Source organism: Balaenoptera acutorostrata, chromosome 16 (assembly GCF_949987535.1).
Source record: "Balaenoptera acutorostrata chromosome 16, mBalAcu1.1, whole genome shotgun sequence".
Lineage (NCBI taxonomy): Eukaryota > Metazoa > Chordata > Mammalia > Artiodactyla > Balaenopteridae > Balaenoptera > Balaenoptera acutorostrata.
In genome coordinates, this window is record NC_080079.1 from 26,643,581 (window position 1) to 26,664,854 (window position 21,274).

General features: G+C 40.4%; 1 protein-coding gene and 1 long non-coding RNA gene across 3 annotated transcripts; both read right to left on the reverse strand.

Annotated features, from left to right (window-relative positions):
- Positions 1-3,153: 3,153 nt before the first annotated feature.
- On the reverse strand, positions 3,154-12,253 carry BORCS7 (BLOC-1 related complex subunit 7). 2 transcript variants are annotated; one of them, XM_007187225.3, is made up of 5 exons: positions 11,977-12,244; positions 6,278-6,340; positions 6,126-6,169; positions 4,821-4,841; positions 3,154-4,046 (listed from the first exon to the last, which is right to left on the reverse strand). In XM_007187225.3, the coding sequence occupies exons 1-5, from the start codon at positions 12,211-12,213 to the stop codon at positions 3,995-3,997; spliced, it is 417 nt and encodes a 138-aa protein (XP_007187287.2). In that variant the 5' UTR covers positions 12,214-12,244; the 3' UTR covers positions 3,154-3,994. The 2 variants fall into 2 exon arrangements, with proteins under 2 accessions (XP_007187287.2, XP_057386311.1); XM_057530328.1 differs by lacking the exon at positions 3,154-4,046 and adding an exon at positions 4,076-4,283 and having other exon boundaries at positions 11,977-12,253.
- A 4,349-nt stretch (positions 12,254-16,602) lies between these two features.
- Positions 16,603-18,896, reverse strand: LOC130705047 (uncharacterized). Its single transcript, XR_009005675.1, has 3 exons — positions 18,821-18,896; positions 18,556-18,674; positions 16,603-16,952 (listed from the first exon to the last, which is right to left on the reverse strand). It is a non-coding gene; the product is annotated as an uncharacterized LOC130705047 (long non-coding RNA).
- Positions 18,897-21,274: the final 2,378 nt, after the last annotated feature.

The window sequence follows — 21,274 nt, forward strand, 5'->3', positions numbered from 1 at the left end:
CTATCATTTTCCACTTGTTCACTTGTGCTTGTTTTATTATATTATCTTCAATTTGTGGTTATTCACAAGAATCATTTGATAAGCCTTAAATCCACTTAACCACACACAGATAAACTGCAATAAAACAAACCACCATCAACTTACATTTAGTTATTCCCAGTTTTCCCTCAGGTATCTAGTGTGCAGGGCTGATTTTGGACCAGACTGCTTGTGACCATCATTCATTCTGATTGGTCAGTGCTTCAGCCACAGAATTTTTTGTTTTTAATATCATCCCTGCTAAATGATAGGTATGCTATGTAGGCCAAGTCAGAGATCTCGTATCAAGCCATATTTTAAATATTAGCAAAAAGCTAATTTTCTTTTTAAGATAAAAAATAAACAGATATTTTCTTCCCTTACCTCAAAGGATGGCCTTGTGCATACCTCCACACATCCCACCTTGGAAGCTACTGGTCTGACAATTCCAGGATGGTCCAGAAAGGCAGATTTTTGGTTCAGTACACAAAACCATCTTTCAAGTAGAGCTTTCCAAAATGGCCACCACCACTAAGTAAAGGATTCTCCAAACATTAGAAGTATTCAAGCAGAAGCTAGATGACCAACTGGTTACTTACCAGAGATGAAGTAGCAGGGGTAAATGGATTGGATTCAATTACTTCCTTTTCTTTTTTATGATGCTAAATACTAGAAATGACAGGAAGCACCCTTGTTTCTATTTATAAGAAAAGTAACAGATAATAGCAAGCTAGACTAGTAGTCAGAAGACCTACCATCAAGTTCAGTGACCTTGGATAAGTCATTTAATCTCCCTGGCTATGTTTTTCATCTGTAAAACATGGGGCTAGAATTTAATCACTTGTGAGGCCCCATACAGCTCTAATATTCTGGGGTTCTATTATTCTTTCTTCTAAAACATACTTTTAGAGAGATTTTTTTTTAAGTTTAATTAGAAATAGACGTTGAACTTTTTCAGATGCCTTTTTGGTATATATTACAGTGATGTATGATTTTATTGTTTTTTATTAGTGTAATGTGTTCTGCAGCTGTTATATGAACTTTGTAACTCTAGAATTATTTTAGCAGTTCTTCCAAATATTTCTCTATTCAATTTTCTGAGATTTTATTAGGATTTTTGCATCTATGTTCATAAATAAGAATCTCCTAAATGTCTTTATATTATCTTGCTTTTTATTTTTTTTAATGAAAATTACATTTACTTCAGCAAAGGAACTGGTATCTTGCTATCATTTTCTATACTTTGGGAGTATATGGAAATGATTTGTTATTTGATACTTTGGAAAAGTCTCAGGACAGCCATCACAAGCAGATGACATTTTAATTGGTTATTTTTGACAATTTATGGATTATTTCTCATAACCAGTCTGGACATATTCTCTCTTTTTTTTTTTTTTTTTTTTTTTTTTTTTTTTTTATTTATTTATTTATTTATTTTATTTTTGGCTGTGCTGGGTCTTTGGTTCGTGCGAGGGCTTTCTCCAGTTGCGGCAAGTGGGGGCCACTCTTCATCGCGGTGCGGGGACCGCTCTTCATCGCGGTGCGCGGGCCTTTCACCATCGCGGCCCCTCCCGTCGCGGGGCACAGGCTCCAGAAGCGCAGGCTCAGCAGCCGTGGCTCACGGGCCCAGCCGCTCCGCGGCATGTGGGATCCTCCCAGACCAGGGCTCGAACCCGTGTCTCCTGCATTAGCAGGCAGATTCTCAACCACTGCGCCACCAGGGAAGCCCCCATATTCTCTTTTAAATGTCAGTTTTATCATGTTATATCATTATAAGGAGCCAGATATTTTGATATTAGTAACTAAATTTTTAGCATCAAGCTGACAGATCTCTCTTTCCAAATCTAATTGATTTATTTTATATATCTCCTATTCAATTATAAATTTACTAATTTGTACTTTTACAATTGAGCTGACATTTTACCAATTTAATCTGTAAGAACCAATTAAGGGTTTCATATATTTTTCTGATTTTTGTCATTCATGCTTGGTTTTCTTATTCCACTTTGATTTCTTTTGTTCTCTTTCTAAATTCTAACCACAAACTCCTTAAAAAAAAAAGAAAACATTTACTTACGCCTTATCCCTAATACAGAGATTTAAAGCATGATTTTTTTCTTTATAGTACTGCTTGGGTATCATCAAAAAAATTTGCTTGCATAGATTTGAATTTTCATTATTTTGAAATTATCCTCCAACATATCCTCTACAACACAGATGTTATTTTAGAGAAGTATCTTTTGTCTCCATATTAACCTATTTCTATAAGAAACAAACTATCAAAGTATGTATACATTTCTGCCTGCTCTCACATTTGTCTACTTTTCTTTCATGTATTTTGGCATTATGTTCTTTAAAATGACTAAATCAGTACTACTAGGTTTTCATTATTTAATGTAAATTTCATCTTTATTTACCATTCAAATTTTGATTGTGAAATTTATTTTATCAGATATAACATAAGCAGTCACTGCTTCTTTAATATCTGTTCCAGCATGAGGAAGAAACATAGACCATACTTTGTTTTTCATCTTAAATATTTCTTTGCTTTGTGTATACTTGGATGGTTAAACTTTGTTTGGTTTTCTAAACTGGTGACTTTTTAAAAAAATCAGTCCTTGGATTTTCTAAGTAGATAATCCTACCGTATGATAACAATTTTGTCTCTTCCTTGCTAATAGTTACATTTAATTTTAATTTCTGCACCAGGTGTGGCTTCCAGCAAAATGTTGAATAGAAACTGTGATAGTAACATCAAATGTTTAACTACTAATATGACAATTGCTGTAAGTTTGCAAGCCTTCTTTTTAAGGTAAATTGAGCCTGTTTACATTTAATAATTGTAATAAACATTTATAGAATGAATGTATAAGTGAATTCCTTCATACTGTTTTTTTACTTTAAGTGAATGTATATATATATAAAATGAGGAATAAATGTAATCTGATATGATTAGTCAACTTGATGATATAGAATATGAATTAAATTGGACTCATATTTGCTTTTTTTCTTTCAGTAAAAACACCATTTTCTTATGTCAGCTTTCTCCCAATACCTTAGTGAATTAAGAACTGAGCTAAAACAGGTTGCAAGTCCCATTTTAAATTCAAATAAAGCATAGACATTCAGACCTGACAACAGACAACAGTAATGACATTTAATGAGATAAATTCAATGAACATAGGTAAATGTCTATAAACATAAGGTTTTCTACATGGCACAACCCTATACCGGAATCACAGTAACTCAACTGCATTCTCACTTGGCAATAATGTCATACAAGTGAATTTGCTGATGACTAGCAAAATTACAAAATGAACCCAAGGCCACTTAATCAAGAGTCACAACAACAAAGAAACCCTAGGAATGAAGGTCAAGGCAGGAGGTTGCAGCTGGCCAGATATGATACCATTTGCCTAATTTTCATGTAGGAATTTGCTACAACAAATAAAATAACTATCTCCTCTTAGGTACTAGAAAAGAAAAGAAAACAACAGGTATTACCTAATCACCATTCTGTGACCATGAAATTAAAATATTTCCTGAATGTATGATTAAAAGAAAAAATAGTCTTTAAAAACAATATTAATCATTCTTATACATTCACAATAGAAGCTCTAAGTCTGAATTTAAAACACTACTCAGTATTTGCTTAAGAAACACATTTAGACAATATGGCTTTTGACATATTAAAGTTCTATGAGAAAAACTAAGACATCTTTTAATTTTGCTTTAATATCAAATTAACAGAGCAACTTAAAAATTCAATAAGAGCATGGGTTGGTTTGATTCAAGAAGTGCTTTCAAAATTCAATCACTTAACTTCCTTTCAGGAGAAACTGTTCATCATCACAGATCTTATTCTAACTTAACTTTTGAAGAAGAAAATGGAAAATCAAACCCATAGCACAGTGGTTATGTAAGATATTTCCTCCTCAGTGTTAGGCAAAGTGCTTTTGCCCTCTCATAACACGTTCTACTTCAACAGATGATTTAACTGGTCCTGTAGATTTGATGACTGCTCAACACTACAAATTAGAATAGAGAAAAAGGTTTATCTAGAATGAGCATCTCGTTGTCATAGCAACCCTCTCTATGCAATCATACTTTCTTTTGGCTTTAAATGTGGGGGCTATTGATGGGGTCAGATCCATGGTTGGATGCAGAGATAGGGGTATTCCTCTACATTCTTTGTATGTAATGGTTTCCTGTCCCTGCAAGTCCAATTTCGTATGTTCTCCCTAGAAAAAATGGAGGACTAGATACTGAAAAAAAAAAAAAAAAGTGATCAATGTTAAAAAAAAAAAGACATCTCATTGTGCAAATGATTTGCACAAAGTATATTATATGCATAGTTCTGTTGAACTAAATCAAAATTTCTACTGGTCCACTAGGGTCCCAGACATGTTTAAACTATGAAGAAAAGATCTGTAAAGCTAACTAGTAGTGTAAACAACATTGCAAGGGACAGATTTAATCTACTTAAAACAAAAACAAGGCTGTTCAATGACTTTAGCACATTTACTTTACTTAATGAATATTACCAATGTAAAAGGTTTTCTACCCTCAAGGTTGGTCTCTACACCCTATAACTTTTAGAAAGCCTTTGCTAGCAGTGAATTGACTTACTGCATACCTTTGAAATATTCTTTATATTCCCAATGAGCTATCCTAGAACACATGGCAATTTAAGGGCCTCTGTGAACCAGAGTTTTATACTGATCCTAGGCCCAGCAGCATAATTCCCCCCAGCCTGCTACAGTTCGTTGGCCCCCCACTCCTCTACCTTTGGGGTTACTTACTTCTTCTGAATAGCTTCTTGCCTAAATCAGAAAAGGAAAGAGGAAAATAAACATAAGAAAATGCAGCAAACTAGTAAAAGTTATTTTTGGTCAGATATGTATATATAGGCAGGACAAATTTCCAGCTTGTCACATTTTATATTTCTGTCCATTCTATCCTAAGATTGTGCTATTGAACAGGGGTTCAATATCTGAGTGCAGAGTTGCTGAAAAGATGGTTCTAAACCTAAAGATGTAATAATATTCTATCAGAGTGAGGGATGTGGTCTAACAAACTACAAGTATGGCTCAAATTCAGTCTGGGTATGTGGAGCCAAATGGTCACATACCTGACATGTACACACCCCAAAAAATGAACATTTAGCTATTTAAATATCAAGAGTTAAATTCCCAATCAGATATTTCTAATAGGTACATAAGTATAATGTCAACTACATAAAATAAAAGGCAAAATGAAATAAGATGGGGCTTCCCTGGTGGCGCAGTGGTTGAGAATCTGCCTGCCAATGCAGGGGACACGGGTTCGAGCCCTGGTCTGGGAAGATCCCATATGCCGCGGAGCAACTAGGCCCGTGAGCCACAACTACTGAGCCTGTGCGTCTGGAGCCTGTGCTACGCAACAAGAGAGGCCGCGACAGTGAGAGGCCCGCGCACCGCGATGAAGAGTGGCCCCCGCTCACCGCAACTAGAGAAAGCCCTCACACAGAAACGAAGACCCAACACAGTCAAATAAATAAATAAATAAATAGCGTTCCCCTTAAAAAAAAAATGAAATAAGATGAAAAGTTAATTAAATTATAATTTTGTTCAAAAGGGGTCTCTATATTTCAAAATCTTCTGGATGATTTATACGTAGTTAGGGCTGGTTTATATATGGGAATGTAACATAAAGAACATGGTTATACTCGATTCTCCAGGGAAGGTGCAGACGCTCCAGGAAAGACCTCAGGCACAGACAGTGGACAGATACTGGTTAAGTGCCTACTGGGTGCCAAGCGCTGTGCATGCGTGTGGTCCTGGATAGGCCCTGCCCTTACGGGGTTTGCAGTCTCTCCTTCTGAGAAGCCCTCAAATTATCAGAGAGGTTCACAAAGGTGGTCCCCACTCTGATCACACCCCATACCCCAACTTCTTCTGCAGTCTCAAGCATCTCTTCCAGAGGGAACACATCCTTGACTAACCCCTCCTTTACTCCCAGCTCCTGCCTCCACAGGAAAATGTGCTGAAGCACAAAGGCCACAAGAAACAGCCTGCAGAAAACGATTGCTTAGTAAGTACAGTAGGCACTGGAGAGGGCATACTCACTGGTATTGAAGATGTGTCGTTATTATTGCCATTTTTCTTAAACTCTGCATTAAAAAAAGAAAAGAAAAACAGAGAAATAGAACATTCCACTTCCCTGAAGCCACACAAACTGTGCATATAAAACCCAAATCATAACAGAAATTGTTTCTTACATCTTCTGAGTGTAAGATGGCATCTTCCTGTAGTACCATGTTTCGAGCGGCCTGACCTAGCAGCTGGAAGACAAAAATAAAATGGTAATAATCAAAACTTCCAAACTTCCTGTAATCTTCTCTGCAGCTGTTCTACCACCACCCCTTCTCCATGCCCACCCCCCACCCCATACAAATATAAACCCTCCAAATGTAAAGGAGGATAATTTCCCATTTGTTCATGCTGAAAATCCATTTCATTGTCACTACGGCAGTTCTGGCATGGGCTCGACATCTGTTCTGAAGGCCACAGCCTGAGAAATCAAGTCCTCCATAACTGCTGAGTTTATTAATCAAGTGCTGAGAGGCAAAGTCTGCGAAAACAAACTCTGGCTCCACAAACCCAGTGAGAACCTAACTTCTGATTCTTTAAAGGCAAACTTGAGATTTGGGGTGGTTTGAGAGGAGTGAGAGGGCAGGAGTTAGGATAGGGCTTTAAAGGACAGAAGGAATGTAGCTGTTGAGAAATGAAATGAGAGACACAGAGGGGGTAAAAAGGCCTGGGGAGAAGCTTGGGCTTTAAAGTGGGAAACCATGTGTAAAGAATGGCCAGATGGAGCTGGGGAAGAGAAAAGAAAGAAGTGCGGCAGCAGACTTTAATGAGTTCACTGATAGCTGGGCCCTGAGGCCAAGAGAGAAAGGCTGAGTGAGCTCTGTTTCAGCTGGGTGGCCTGCGGTCAGCAGATCTGCCTCCTCACGGAGAGGCAAGAAGAGATCAACAGAGGTTTCTGGCCTCCTGTGGCACCCTGTTCCTGGCAGACATGCAGTCCAACCATGTAAAGGGAGCTACTGTTATGTGTGTCCTACCAACCCTCCCTGTTCCCTTGGGTCAGAGAGATTCTGGTGAAAGGGGGACAGATGACTTCAAATTAACCAGGATACCAGCACTGCTCCAGCCTCCAGATTCCTTCCCTCACAGCAACTTTTATTTTTCTTTTTAACTTTAAAAATTAATAAAACTTGGGACTTCCCTGGTGGCGCAGTGGTTGAGAATCTGCCTGCTAATGCAGGGGACATGGGTTCAAGCCCTGGTCTTGGAAGATCCCACATGCCGTGGAGCAACTAAACCCATGTGCCACAACTACTGAGCCCTCATGCCACAACTACTGAAGCCCACGCGCCTAGAGACCGTGCTCCGCAACAAGAGAAGCCACCTCAATGAGAAGCACGCACACCGCAACCAAGAGTAGCCCCCGCTCGCCACAACTAGAGAAAGCCCGCGCCCAGCAACAAAGACCCAACGCAGCCAAAAATAAATAAATAAAAATAAATGTATAAAAAAATTTAAAAAATAAAAATAAAACTTTACATGCTTCTAAAGGCAAAACAATAAAATATGACCTATCCAGCCTCTTCCCCTCCCCGGTATCTCTCCCCTATGCATAAATATTTTTTAAATTAGTTTTTGGTTTATCTTTCCATTGTTCCTTTACAAACAATGGACATATGTATATATTCTGCCCCCTTTACATAAAATGTAACCTACCATATGCACTCTTCTGCACCCTGCTATCTTCACTTGACAATATATACAGAGATGGGTCTGCAGCAGTGTATACTGAATCTCCACCTTGTTCTTTCAGGGCTGCTGAGCACTCCACTGAATAGATGTCTCATAAGATTATTCAACCAGTCCTCCGCTAAAGACTTTGGGGCTGTTTCCAGTCTTTTGCTATTGTAAGTAGTGCTACCAAAAATACCTCATAGTTCTTTGTATCTTTTTGCCAGCATGTCTTTGGATAGACTCAGAATCTTGATTGTGACTGCTGGATCAGAGGGTTTTAATTTTGCTACATATTGCCACCCACCCCCCATTAAGGTTATACCATTTTGCATTCCCATCCACCAGGTATGAGAGTTCCTGTTCCCTCCTTGTGGCCACTTTTAAGTGACAAACTCCAAACTCCTATGGATGGTGACTGACAAACCGATGGCAGAAAAGAAAGAGTTCTAACAGAATCTTCCTCATTCAGTCAACAAATAGTTATTAAGTGCTTATGAGCCAGTAAGAGACATAGCCCCCATCCTTACAGGGCTCACAGGCTGGGATGACAAAGAAGACAAAGGTACTACAATACCTTGTGGTAAGTGCTGAGGGGCAAGCACTGAATGCCCTGAGAGTTCGGGAGGCAGGAGTGATTAACCCATTACTGGGTAGGTGCTCAGGGAAGGCTTCCTAAAAGAAGTGACTTCTAAGCTGAGACCTAACGGCTGGTGTTTAGAATTCCGAAGTAATATCATGTTACAAAAAAGTGGCATGATCAGATTTACTGTTTTAGAATGTGGTAAACAGGATGGACTAGACAGGGGACTAAAGGCAGAGAGACTGGTTAGGAGAACACTGCAGTATTCCAGGCGAGCAATGAGAGTGACCTGAACCACAGAAGTGGCAGTTAAAAAAGGGGGCATGGGGGGCTTGAGAGGTATGTAGAAGATAGGCTTGAGGGGACTTGTGATGGCCTGGAATGCAGGGGCTATTGGAATATAGGGCCAAGGCCTTTTCTGTGATGACAGATGTAGTCACTGACATTGTGCATCATTTTCTTACATAAACCAACCACACACGTAACATATCTAAGATTTCCAGTTTCAGTTTCCTTAAAGTGGAACATCTCAAATACACCTGTAAAACCACCTGAGTACAGAATCTTTTTAGATTTCTATGAACTTCCTCCAAGGCTTGGACCACTGTCTTGCTCATAATTAACTCAATACCAGTTTGTCTTGGTACTTCTCTTCAACAAGTATTGCTGATTTTCAACTTAGTTTTCATAGCAACAGCAACCCTTTTTTTTTCTGTGCTCATATTTCAACATTTCCCATATCATTCCATGAAACAATGTAGTTGCAATAACAAGCACAAGTGCCTTACACAGGTTTAGGAAAAAAACACAATGAACCCTTACCAAGCACACAATTCACCTGGAGGAGCAGAAGCGCAGGTGTGCACGAGAGGAGCGTATTAGTCACAAGCATTCTTTGTGCCATGGACATAAGTTGTTATGATTTCCTCACTTTGTGCTCCAGTCACACTGGCCTCCCTGCATTCCTTATGTACATTCCCATCTCAAGGTCTCTGCATTTGCCATGTCCTCGACGTGGAACTCTCTGCCTCCAGATGTCCATATGGTTTGCTCCCTCACTTCGTTCAAGCGTCTGCTCGAATGCTACCACCTCAGAGAGCCTTTCCCTGACCACGCTATTTAGGGAAAACCCTGTCAGCACTCTCTATTCCCAGCTTCATTTTTCTTCATAGCATTTACTACCATCTTTTTTGTGTTTCATTTTTTTGTCTGTCTCTTCACTAAAATGGAAGTTTTCTAAGTACAGGGACTTAGTTTTGTGTACCAACGTCTCCCTTGTACCTAGAACAGTTCCTGGCACACAGCAGACACTCTATAAATATGTGTCAAGTGGATGCTGTGAAATGAGTGTTTTATACATGGAAATTGTCAGTTACTCAAACAAAACAGCTATCTGGAGACTGCTGAAGAGAGAAGCAATGCTCTGTGGGCTAAGAAGGATTGAAAATCAGTAAGACACTCCCATAACCTCAGAGCCTAGTAAAGGAAATGGCAAAAATACATAACTACAGAAAAATACAATATGGTATGTGGTAAGTGTCATGTAAGGGATCCAGTAAAAAAGAAAAAGTTTAGACTTGAGATATGTGTCAACTCTGTCCCAGAAAGTTGGACTGGCTTCAGCTTAACTCAATCCACACCACTTACTGAGCACCCTGTCTAAATCTACTACGGAAGAAGCCCTCATGAAAAATACACGAGGAGCAGGAACGGGAAGCAGCAAGCCATATTAGGGAAGTCAGTGGTGGCACTATGGCTTTTTGGCCACTTAATCCAGCTAGCGGCCATGAGAAGTGACGTCAAAGAGTGTGGGCTTAGAACCTGTCTGCCTAGGTTTGAATCCTAGCTCTGTGATCCTAGCTCTGTGGGACCCTGGACAAGCGAAATTCCTCTCTGTAAGAGAAGTACCTCCTGTATTAGTGATTGTGAAGACTTAATGAATTAAACGACATAAAACACACACACATTTTTTTTTTTTGAAAAGGTGAAATAGAATCTAAAAATCATGAAAAGGAGAAGGAAGCAGATATGTCTACCACTAAAACTGACAAAGCAACTTCTGTGCAACCAAGGCAAAAAGTGAAACACAATAAGTTGCGTAATTCTTATTTGGTAAAAGGCAACACAACAATTCTTCAAAAAAGATAAACTTTCCTCTGATACTGAATCCTAAAATAAGTATACCATGTGGACCCCATACAAAGCATATCTGGGATCATCAGATCAGTGACTTCAACAATTGTATTATGGTAAACGCAAACACTTTTTTCATTCAGCTGTTTCTTGCAGCCACTATCAGTAGAAGCTAAGGACATAACATGAAAGCTAATTTTGTAAGGATAATTCTACTGGACCTTAAACTAATATAAATAAAGCTGCTTTGAACATTCATATACAAATGTGGAGGCTTGCAAACATTATGTTTGCTAATGCGACTACATAACAATGAAATAATAAGAAAGTGATGAAACATGAGTAAAAAAAGAGTGGGAGAGAAAGAGGTGCTACTGTTATGAAAACTGACTTGAAAATCAAAAATACTTCTTGAAAATAAGTAGCTAAGATACACTGCTACTGAGTTAATTATGAGCAAGACAATGGCCTACAGGAGAAAGTCATAGAAATCTAAAGACTCTGTCCCCAGATTGTTTTACAAGTGTATTCAAGACATTTTCCACTTTAAAGACTCCAAACCTGGACATCTTAGATGATACATGGTGTGCATGGCTGGTTTATGTAACAACATGATGTATATGTTTTCTTTTCTCCTGGTTAAAACCTAGAAGTTGAAAGGATGGGTCATTAGACCCATTTTGTTTGTCCAATCACCTGCCTTGTGGGCATTTGGATTGTCTCCAGTTTGGTGCTATTATGGATAAATGTGCTATGAACATGTGCAAGTCTTTGTGTGGACATATATTTTCATTTCACTTGGGTGAATATCTCAGGGTACAATGGATAGGCCCTTTTTTGGAGAGAGACAGTGTACACATATAAAGCTTGCTGGTGTGACAAGCTATCAAATAATCCCAGACACGGAATCAGCCAGAGGATGATGAGGGAAAAATCACGGCAAAGGAGAAAGCTAATCTAAGAAACAGAAAACCAAGAATGTGGCCAGAAAGACAAGTCAGAAAAGAACAAATCTGTGGACAGACGATGCATAAAAGCGTGGAAGGAATATGGAATGTTGAAGGCAAAAACACGCGGAATTTAGAGGCCGAAAGAAACAGATCTTCACTAGAGACAACTCTGAGAAACAAATGAGGAACTCGTTAGGACCACTATCTCATCCGTCGTCTGCGGCGATCTCTGATTTGAAGCACCGATTCCCATCATTTCGTTTCTTCCCCCCCGCCCCCCCCCCGCCTCCATTCCCCCCCGGCTCACAGGACCCCTAGTCCTACCCAGAGACTACACACCCCAGAATGCAACACGCGCCCTCCGGAACGAGGTCTTCTCCCTTCTCCACTAGTTCACGGACTACAATTCCCAGGATGCAACGCGACCCTCTTCCCACGGCTATGGAAGTCGAGTCTCCGGGTATTAAGCCCGGAGAGTCCACTCCCAGCTCACCTCGGAGCTCCGGGAGCCCTTCAGCACCTGCTTGGTGAGCGCGATCACGTCAGTACCACAGGTGTTCACCTTCTCCGTGAGAAGCCCCTTCACAGACTGACCGAATCGCGCTTGCGAATCTGGGGTCCCAGTCGCCATCACTTCAACCAGTGAACGCCTCCCCACGGGCGATGGCGAGTCGCAGGGGCCAAAAGATGAGCAAAGCGAAAGGAGGCGGTGTCTTTTTTTTCCTACCATGGGAAAAGGAAGGGACGCATGCGCGTAGCGGAGAGTGAGCTTTGATAACTTTAAATTCATTTAAAATACTCAGTTGAGGGCTTCCCTGGTGGCGCAGTGGTTGAGAATCTGCCTGCTAATGCAGGGGACACGGGTTCGAGCCCTGGTCTGGGAAGATCCCACATGCCACGGAGCAGCTGGGCCCGTGAGCCACAACTACTGAGCCTGTGCATCTGGAGCCTGTGCCCCGCAACGGGAGGGGCCGCGATAGTGAAAGGCCCGCGCACCGCGATGAAGAGTGGCCCCCACTTGCCGCAACTAGAGAAAGCCCTCGCACGAACCAAAGACTCAACACAGCCAAAAATAAATAAATAAATAAAGTAGCTATTAAAAAAAAAATTTAAAAAAAATAAAAAATACTCAGTTGATATCCTGAAGAAGACAGGGCCCAGGCAAACATCAGTGGAGGGGATGGAATACAATTTCAATAAACCCATGGTTTAAAATCAGAAGGCCTGGATTACAGTCCCAATTCTGCCGTTTAGTTGTGTGACTGCAAATTATTCAGCCTCTGCAGCATCTGTGTTCCTCATCTGTAAAACAGAAGTAATAAAGTTAAATTCTCCAAAATGTATGAGAATGAATTAAAGATCAATTCAATTTTAGCAAACATTTCATGAACGAAATACCAAACACTGCTGGGCTGAGGTAAAGAAAGAGAAGAGATGCAGTCCTTGTCTCCAGTGAGCTCCCAGGCTGAGGAGGCATGTAAACAAACAGAAGAACCGGGAAGAACAAGCTAATAGAAAAATTGGCAAAGTTCACAAACAGGCAGTTAAAAAAGTAAATAAGATAGTCAATAGGTATGAAAAATGTTTTACATCTCTAGTAATTTTTAGTGATAAATGACCCCTTTGTTCTATTTAAAGCAAACTGATTATCACCTTGAAAAGAATTAGTATCTGAAGTGTTTCATGTAGCTCTATTTTTTTTTTTTTTTAGCTAATGCACGAGAGAGATGACAATGGTAAATTGGCGAATTATGTTTAAAATCACCTATACTCAGTATCAACATTACTTTCTCTTCCAAGTGTCTAGATTCATATGTCTCTGATTCTTTCATTTAATTCTTATTCTTAACTTTATTGAGGTATAATTTATGTTCAATAACTACATTCTTTTAAAGCGTACAATTTGATGAGTGTGATGGATGTGTACACCTGTGAATTACCACCACTATTAAGATACAGAACATTTTCATCACCCCTACAAGTTTCCAAGTGCCCCTTTGTAGTCCATCTATCCCTCACTCCAGGCAACAAGGGATCTGCTTTCTAGCACTATAGATTAATTTGGGTTTCTAGAATTTTATGTAAATGGAATCATACAGGAAGTACTTTTTTTGGTCTGGCTTCTTTCAGCATAACATTCTGAGAGTCATTCACTTAGTTGTGTATATCACTAGTATGTTCCTTTTTTATTGCTGAGAAATAGTCCATTGTATGGATATATCTCATTTTGTCGATCCACTCACCTGTTGATGGACATTTGGGTTGTTTCCATTTGGGGGTTTTATGAATAAAGCTGCTATGAACATTCATATGCAAGTCTTTATGTGAGTTTGTTTACATTTATCTTGAGTAATATCTAGGAGTGGAATGGCTGGGTCATATGGTAAGTCTTTAACTTTTCAAGAAACTGCCAAACCATTTCTCAAAGTTTACCACTGCATTCCCAACAGCAGTGTAAGAGACTCCAGTTGCTGCACACCCATAAACTTAGGAAAAGACTGAGCCATGGTAGAGCCATGGTAACAAGTAGCCACCTGTAGTAGACAGACTGGCCACTGACAGCTGGCTTCCATGATTCCTATCTCCTGGTGTTCACGCCCTTGTGTATTCCACCTCTCTTACTTGTAGGTGGGACATGTGACTTGCTTCTAACTAATAGTATATGTGTAGGTGATGGGAGATATGTGATTATATGTAAGTGATTATGTGATTACATTACATAAGATTGTAAGGCTCATCTTGCTGGAGTGTCTCCCTTTCTAGCTGTGAGGAAGCAAGTGGCCATATTGGACAACTCCATGTGGCAAGGAACTACAAGTGTCATCTAGTCACTGAGGGCTGAGCTCCAGCTGACAGCCAGCAAAAAAATGAGGCTCTCAGTCAAACAACCAAAAGGAACTGACTGCTCCTAACAACCAGGCAAGTGGAGAAGCAGATTCTTCCCCTATCGAGCCTCCAGATGAGAAGCTGGCCCACACCTTGATTGCAGCCTTCTGAGACTCTAAGTACATGGCTCAGAAAAGCTGTTCTTGGATTCCTGACCACAGAAATAATAAGATAATAAATATGTGTTGTTTTAAACCACTACATTTGTGGTAATATTGTTACACACAATAGAAAACTAATATACCACCAGAACTTGTTTGAAATACGTTCAGTCAATGACAACTCACCTCAGTGAATCCCTTTTGCAAACCAAGCAATCAGGGTCTATCCATTGTCCTATCTTCAAGTTCACTGAGTCTTTTGTCTGCTTAAATCTCCTCTGAATCTCTCTAATAAATTTTTCATTTCAATTATACTTTTCAGCTCCAGAATTTCTTTTTGGTTCTTTGTAAGTTTTCTCTTTATTGATATTTCCATTTTGTTTACACATTATTTTCTTGACTTTCTCCATATCTCCCTTTAGTCTTTTAGGCATCTTTAAGACAGTTACTTTGAAATCTTTGTCTAGTATATCAGACATTAGGTCTTTTTCAGGGACAGTTTCTACTGATTTGTTTTATTCCTTTGAGTGGGCCATACTTTGCTGTTCCTTTGTATGCCTTGTGATTTTTTTTTATGAACACTGGACTTTTGAATTTAATAATGTGATAACTCTGGAAACCAGATTTTCCCCTTTCTCAGGGTTTGCTTGTCTTCCTTATTGTCTGTTTTTGTTTTTAACTGTTGTACGCAGTCTCTTTGCTGAGGATCAGCCAAAGTGTAAACTGAAGGTCTTCCCAGTCTTTTCTGAGCCTTTCCCTGGGCACACACAGTCACTTTCTAATTTTGTCCATACATGCAGTTGTTTTTGAATGTCCCAGTCCTTAATGTCTGGCTCCAGAAAGTGGGAAATGCAAAAAACTGACCAGGGGGTGGGAATTCCCTAGCAGTCCAGTGGCTACAACTCCACTCTTTCACTGCTGAAGATGCAGGTTCAATCCCTGGTCAGGGAACTAAAATCCCACAAGCTGCGTGGCGTGGCCAAAAAAACAAAAACAAAAACGACCAGGGGGTGGAAGGGAGGGGAGGAGAAGGGCTCTGCGCTTTTAAATCCCCTGGAAGTCACTTCAACCAGAAGTGAAGGGGCTGCGACAATGTGGGGAAGGTACAACAACAACGGCCACCCATCTTCTCGTCTGCACTCTGTGATCAGAAGCAGCCATCAGCACTCAGAGCAGAGATGCCGATATTTGGAGGACAGGGTCCTTTTTGCCCACCCTAGCTCCCACAAGCTGTGGGCAGTGGTTCCAGGAAAACATGCACAGTTGTCTGCCAGGGGTTGGGGGCGGAGGATGGGTAGCTTCTACTGTGCTAAGAGCCAAAATTGACTGACATTCACCACAATTTACCATCTAAGTCTTCCCGTGGAAGTTGCAAGCCTTCAAAGTTCCAAAATGGTTGGATCAGACAGATTCTACCAATGCAGTTGTTGTCTAGGTGGGAGATAGATTCCTGGTGCTTCATGCTGCGGCATCGTCCCAGAATCCCCTCCCCCATTTAGTTTTATAAATATTCCCTTGTCAGATTTTGACTGGATATTTCCTTTTTGCCTAACCATAATGGACATAATGAAGGCTTAGAAACATGCAGAAGATGCCACCCCTGGCTCTGGTTAAGAGCACTGTCTTGTTAAGGCTAAGTTGTTGCTGCCTAACAACAACTCCCCCTCCCGGCCCTCCAAATTTAGTGGCTTAAAACAACCACCATTTTATTGGTCGTGATGCGAAGTTCAGGAATTTATCACGGGTGGTGATCTCTGCTCCAGTGATGTTTGTTGAGCTCACTCACGGGGCTGCATTCACTTGGTGGCTGGAAGGTCTGAGATGGCCTCACTCACGTGTCTGCGGCCTCACGCTGGCTGTCACCCGGAGTGCCACGGTTCTCATCCTCGGGGCCTTCTCTCCGCACGGCCTTCTCTCTGGCAGGATAGGCTGAGCTTCTTTACATGGTACCTGGTTTCCCAGGCAGAGGGAGCTGTCAGGACTCTTAGGGCCCAGGCCCAGAACTGGCACAGCAGTCACTTCTGATGACTTTGCTGATCAAGTCACAGGGCAGCTCAGGTTCAGGTAGAGAGGAAATAAGAGTCTACCTCTTGATAGGAAGAGTAGTCCTATGTCTGCAGGTTTAGGAGGAGTTGTTGGTACCTGTCTTTGCAGAATATCTCCGACAGGAGTCTAGACACTCACTTGACTCGATATAGACTCAAAACAACTAAATTATAATGAAGTTCAAATTGAATGTGAGATTTCCAGGGCACCCCACTTCTCCCCTATTAGAATGTACGCTCCACGCGGGCAGGGATTTTTATCTGTTTGGTTCATTGCTTCGTTTCCAGCCTGAGAGCAGTGCCTGGCTTGTGATAGAGGCTCAGTGAGTATCTGTTGCAGGAAGGACTGCTTGATGGTGATGGTAGTAGCAGAAGGGTTGGTGTAGAACATCTCCATCAGAGAAGGCGGCAGAGACAACGTGAATCTGCAGCCAAGTCTGCGAAAAGAGTGATGGACATGAATCAGTGTCTCAGAGGAGGGGAGACAATGCTTATTCACTGTTCCACAACATTGAGGCCCACCCGCGCCAGATGTGAGGGGGAAGTAAGAGACCTTCCCTTGAGGAAGGGGATCCCGACATCGCAGTGTATGACATGCACTAAATCATAGAAAAGAGAGGGGTCTTCTTGGGATGACAGTGGGAGACTTCAGCGTGGGCGTGCTCGGATGGGGCTGAGTAAGGTGAGTGTGACTGAAACTGAGCTGAAGACACGACTAAAACATGATAGTTATGGGGTGTGCATGTGACTGAAAATTTTCCAGAGGCTTGAAAACAGTCACCTGTAGGATGTATTTATGAGATAAATGATAAGGATCTCCCCCTCTAAGTCCTTAAACATGTGAGTTATGTGATGAAAACTAGATTTGAGACAGCTTCTGATTATTTCGGGCAAAATTTTTGCATCAGTGATAAGGAGAGTGTTGAGGAAGGCCATTCATTTTCAGGATTGGTGAGCTAATTGAACAGTGATTTTTCACCTTACTGTAGTTTTATAATGCTTTAGAAGTTTACAAAGATCATTGCCATATGTATGTGCCTGGATGAAAAGCAAAAATATATGTAGTAGTATGTAGTAGTATCTTCCTTCTCTCCCTCCTTCTGCCCGGGGAAGTGATCTCAGCCCTTGTTTGCAGTGAGTAAACCAGGAGAGGAGGTGGATAAAGGAGTGAGATGAGTGCTTTCCTCTAGGAGAACAAAGGCTGACAGAGAGAGGATGAGGCAGGTTAGTTGGAGTGGAATTGGGGGAAGAAATCCATGGCTCTATCCTTGAGAGGCAGGACCTCAGGCGATGGTGATGTATGAAGGGCATTTCTAGGTACTGGTGCCCTGAGTTGTTATACTTGCATAAGAAACCTCCTAGAAGAAAGTGCTAGGGTTGTTTGTTTGTTATTTAAGTTTTGTTTGTTTGTTTTTCAGGGACAAGGTGTTGACAGTGTTAATTGGTGTGCTGAAACTGGCATCAAGATGGCCCAGTCCAATGGGAACATTAGCTTCTTTGGTTCAACACTGGTTCAACTCCGAACAATTATATGAATGTTTGGTGCCAGTATTATCATTATTTTCCCTAAATTAGAGGACACTAAGGCTCCAGAGAGACTAAGACAGGAGCCAAAGATCAGAGTCCATGGGCTTCTCTGGGAGGCGTCAATGTGAAGGCCTGAACTATGGCTGGAGATAATTTTAGAGACCTGTTGTTAGGAACCCACTGTGTGTACTAGATAACTTGATTTTGAAAATTGGAAAGTGTTGTACAAACAGGCCCCCAAACCCTTACTGTAGTCAGTGGGTATTAATACTTTTGGATGGAAACCTGTGGATGTTCACAGGCGCAAATGGAAGTTAATGACACACATTCATTGAAAGTGATTTCATTCGACCACAAAGGGGCCTCTAGGTCTGCAGCTCTTTAAAAAGTTTTGTTTACATGTCCTTCTGAGAATTCTATCAAAAGTATGGCCCTTTTCCCCAGAAGAATGCACATATGCATACACACAACCCAGCATACAATTGTAGGGAGGATCTAGTTTCTGCAGCCCACCTACAGCATCCAGTGAATTCAGCTCATTCTTTGCTGACTTCACCAAGGTCGCCTGAGTGAACTGAAATTCTCTTCCATCATAAAATTCTCCACATCTTTCGGGCAGCTTTAAGCTCTACCTAAAAATAGCATGAAGAAAAGTAATAATTCCATCCATAATTAGAGACAAGATTCTTGAGTCCAGCATGGAAACCATGATGGTGCTTTGATCAATGAGATTGTTCTCCAGGGAGGGAGGTTTTAGTAACTTTTGTGACGGACTTACTCTTTCTCCTCAGTTGCTTCAGGATTCATCTGTGAATAAGTCCTTTCAAAGGGGATGATTTTGACTCCTGCAAATTTAAGCAGATCAGAGGTCCTGGGTAGAGGATTTAGAATAAGAAATAGCATATAGTAACCCTGGTTGTCAAATTACATTGGCTTTACAATAAGATTCTGCTCATTTGGTGTAGCTCAACTCTTTTCTTGTTCCCTTGGTTTTTTCATATACTAGACAGGCCCAATTTTAATTCTGAACATTGAGTTCTATTAGGTAAACAGGAGTAATTTTAAAGTCTCCCTCCCCTGAGTCACTTCTGTCCACGGAGACAAGCAAACCACCGTCGCCGAAGCGCTGGCAACATGTCCGGATGAGCAGGGGAAACTTCCATTATCTTTTCAGTCAACTTGAACAGCTTCTGAAGAAAATTTCTCTTCCTTCAGTGAGTAACTTTTGTCTTATCTAAAAACTTAGCTGTGGTCTTCTTTCTTCTTCCCTTTTTTCCCTGAGGCTACTTCAGCAAAAAATGTTTTGTTTTGTTTTGTTTTTTTAATTGAGGCTTGCCTGTTAGGCCAGGGAAGAAAAAATAATTTGTTTTATGTGTGTTCTTATTTGAAGTGAGTCATGACTAACTACACTAAGAAGATGAAACACTAAAGATACTTTGGGGGTTTTTTAGTGTCCTCTTCACTCATTTGTTAAACTCTAGGGTTCCTGGTTCATTGAAGGTAATTAGTGTTGGTAGGAACAGTGTCATTTATAATAACAGTCATCACAGCCCCTTACATTTCATATCCATTGAACTTTCAAGTAGACGGGGCACAAGGCCAGTGAGGGGGGTGAGCAGAGAACAAGCCCAATTCCTAATCTAGAACACTCCTTACTGAAACTTCATACTGGGTTTTATAATGCAGAAGAGCAATCGTTAGTGTAATCTTGAACCCCTTCCCCCTTTTTAATTTGTGAGGTATGAGGGGAGTGTGTTAGTCCCCTCCTTAATGGGCAGTGCCTTGAATGGTTACTTGAGGGTGTGGAACTTTAAAGATCACAGAAATGTACCTTCTCATTTCTTTTATCCCGTCCTCCAACCAAATGGCGAATCTGCATTATTGTGGGAAATTAAGACGAGATCTCTCCCTTCAAGATTGAGCCCTTGTCAGGAAGGAGGAAAACTCTCCTCTATCCTTCTAGGTTCTTCTTGCTGCCCTAAGTATTAAATTGACATGAGACAGATAAACAGGAGAAAATCAAATTTAACTTTGTATGGGAATCCACACACATAAGAGGGTCAAAGACCCCACATACATAAGAGGTTCAGAGACAGAAAGGTAAAATGAGGTATATACGCCATCATGAGCTAAGGAATGGGGCAGGGGTCTGGGTCTTCCTAGGACAGGAGGGTCATTCACAGGACATTAAGGAGAGCAGATGCTTGATAATTAGATGTTTGTTCTGCCATGTAGATGGGGCCACTAAGATAAATTTTATCTCTGGTAATTACCTTTTCTAGGAAAAATCCCCAATTTAAATTCTTCTAGGTAGTTAAGAGAGCGGCAGTGAGTTTCTCCTGAACCCGCAGGGTCTTGATTGCATTTAGTTCAAAATGAGCCTCATGCAAAAGTAGCCCATTTGGGGGAGGCTTGTTCTGAACCCCTACAGATCCAACTTTTATATTTCCTACTGTGGTCCTAGGAAATTTATAATTTTTAAAGAGTGTTTCCCTTTTCTTCATTTTGTCTCCCTCATGAAATCCTTCTAGCTAAAACGGGATGGAAATAATTAATGGAAGAAAATAAGACATTGATTAAAATGGATATTTGTTTTTATTATTTATTTTGGATTACTTCCTCACTTCCATTTTAAATTGCAGTATATGATCTTAGAATTTGAGCTGACAACTAATTTTCTTCATTACACTGATCTCTCACGTTTTCATAATTGGTTTGCTTAGCTCTTAGAATTTTCATTACTTTATTTCTTCATGTGTAATAAAGCCATACTAACTTGTAATATTTGAGGAAGTAGAGGGAAGTCCAGTTTAAATTAGCTTAAAATCTTAAATACAGTATTTTTGAAGGAATGTTATATTATCATTTGTGTGTGTGTGTGTATATATATATATATTTACATATATATATAACTTAAATCACGTGTTACCTAGCATGCTCCTTAAGGAATTTGCAATTACCTGAGCCTTGGTTTTGCATGTAAATGGATACTTCTAAGTGCTTGAGCCTACTTTGAAAGATTCCTTAATAGTTTAACCAGTAATCCTTAAAGTCTAGGTTATACTCATATTTAGTAAACATTTTTTTTTCTCATAGCTAGGATGAAAGTACATTTAGCTCAGCTCTATGAGGTATTACATTATTAATAAGTAGAGTGGCACTACTAGGACTTTTTTTTTTAGAGAATCTACAGTGCTCTCCATATACATGTGCATTTACATGACTATTACAT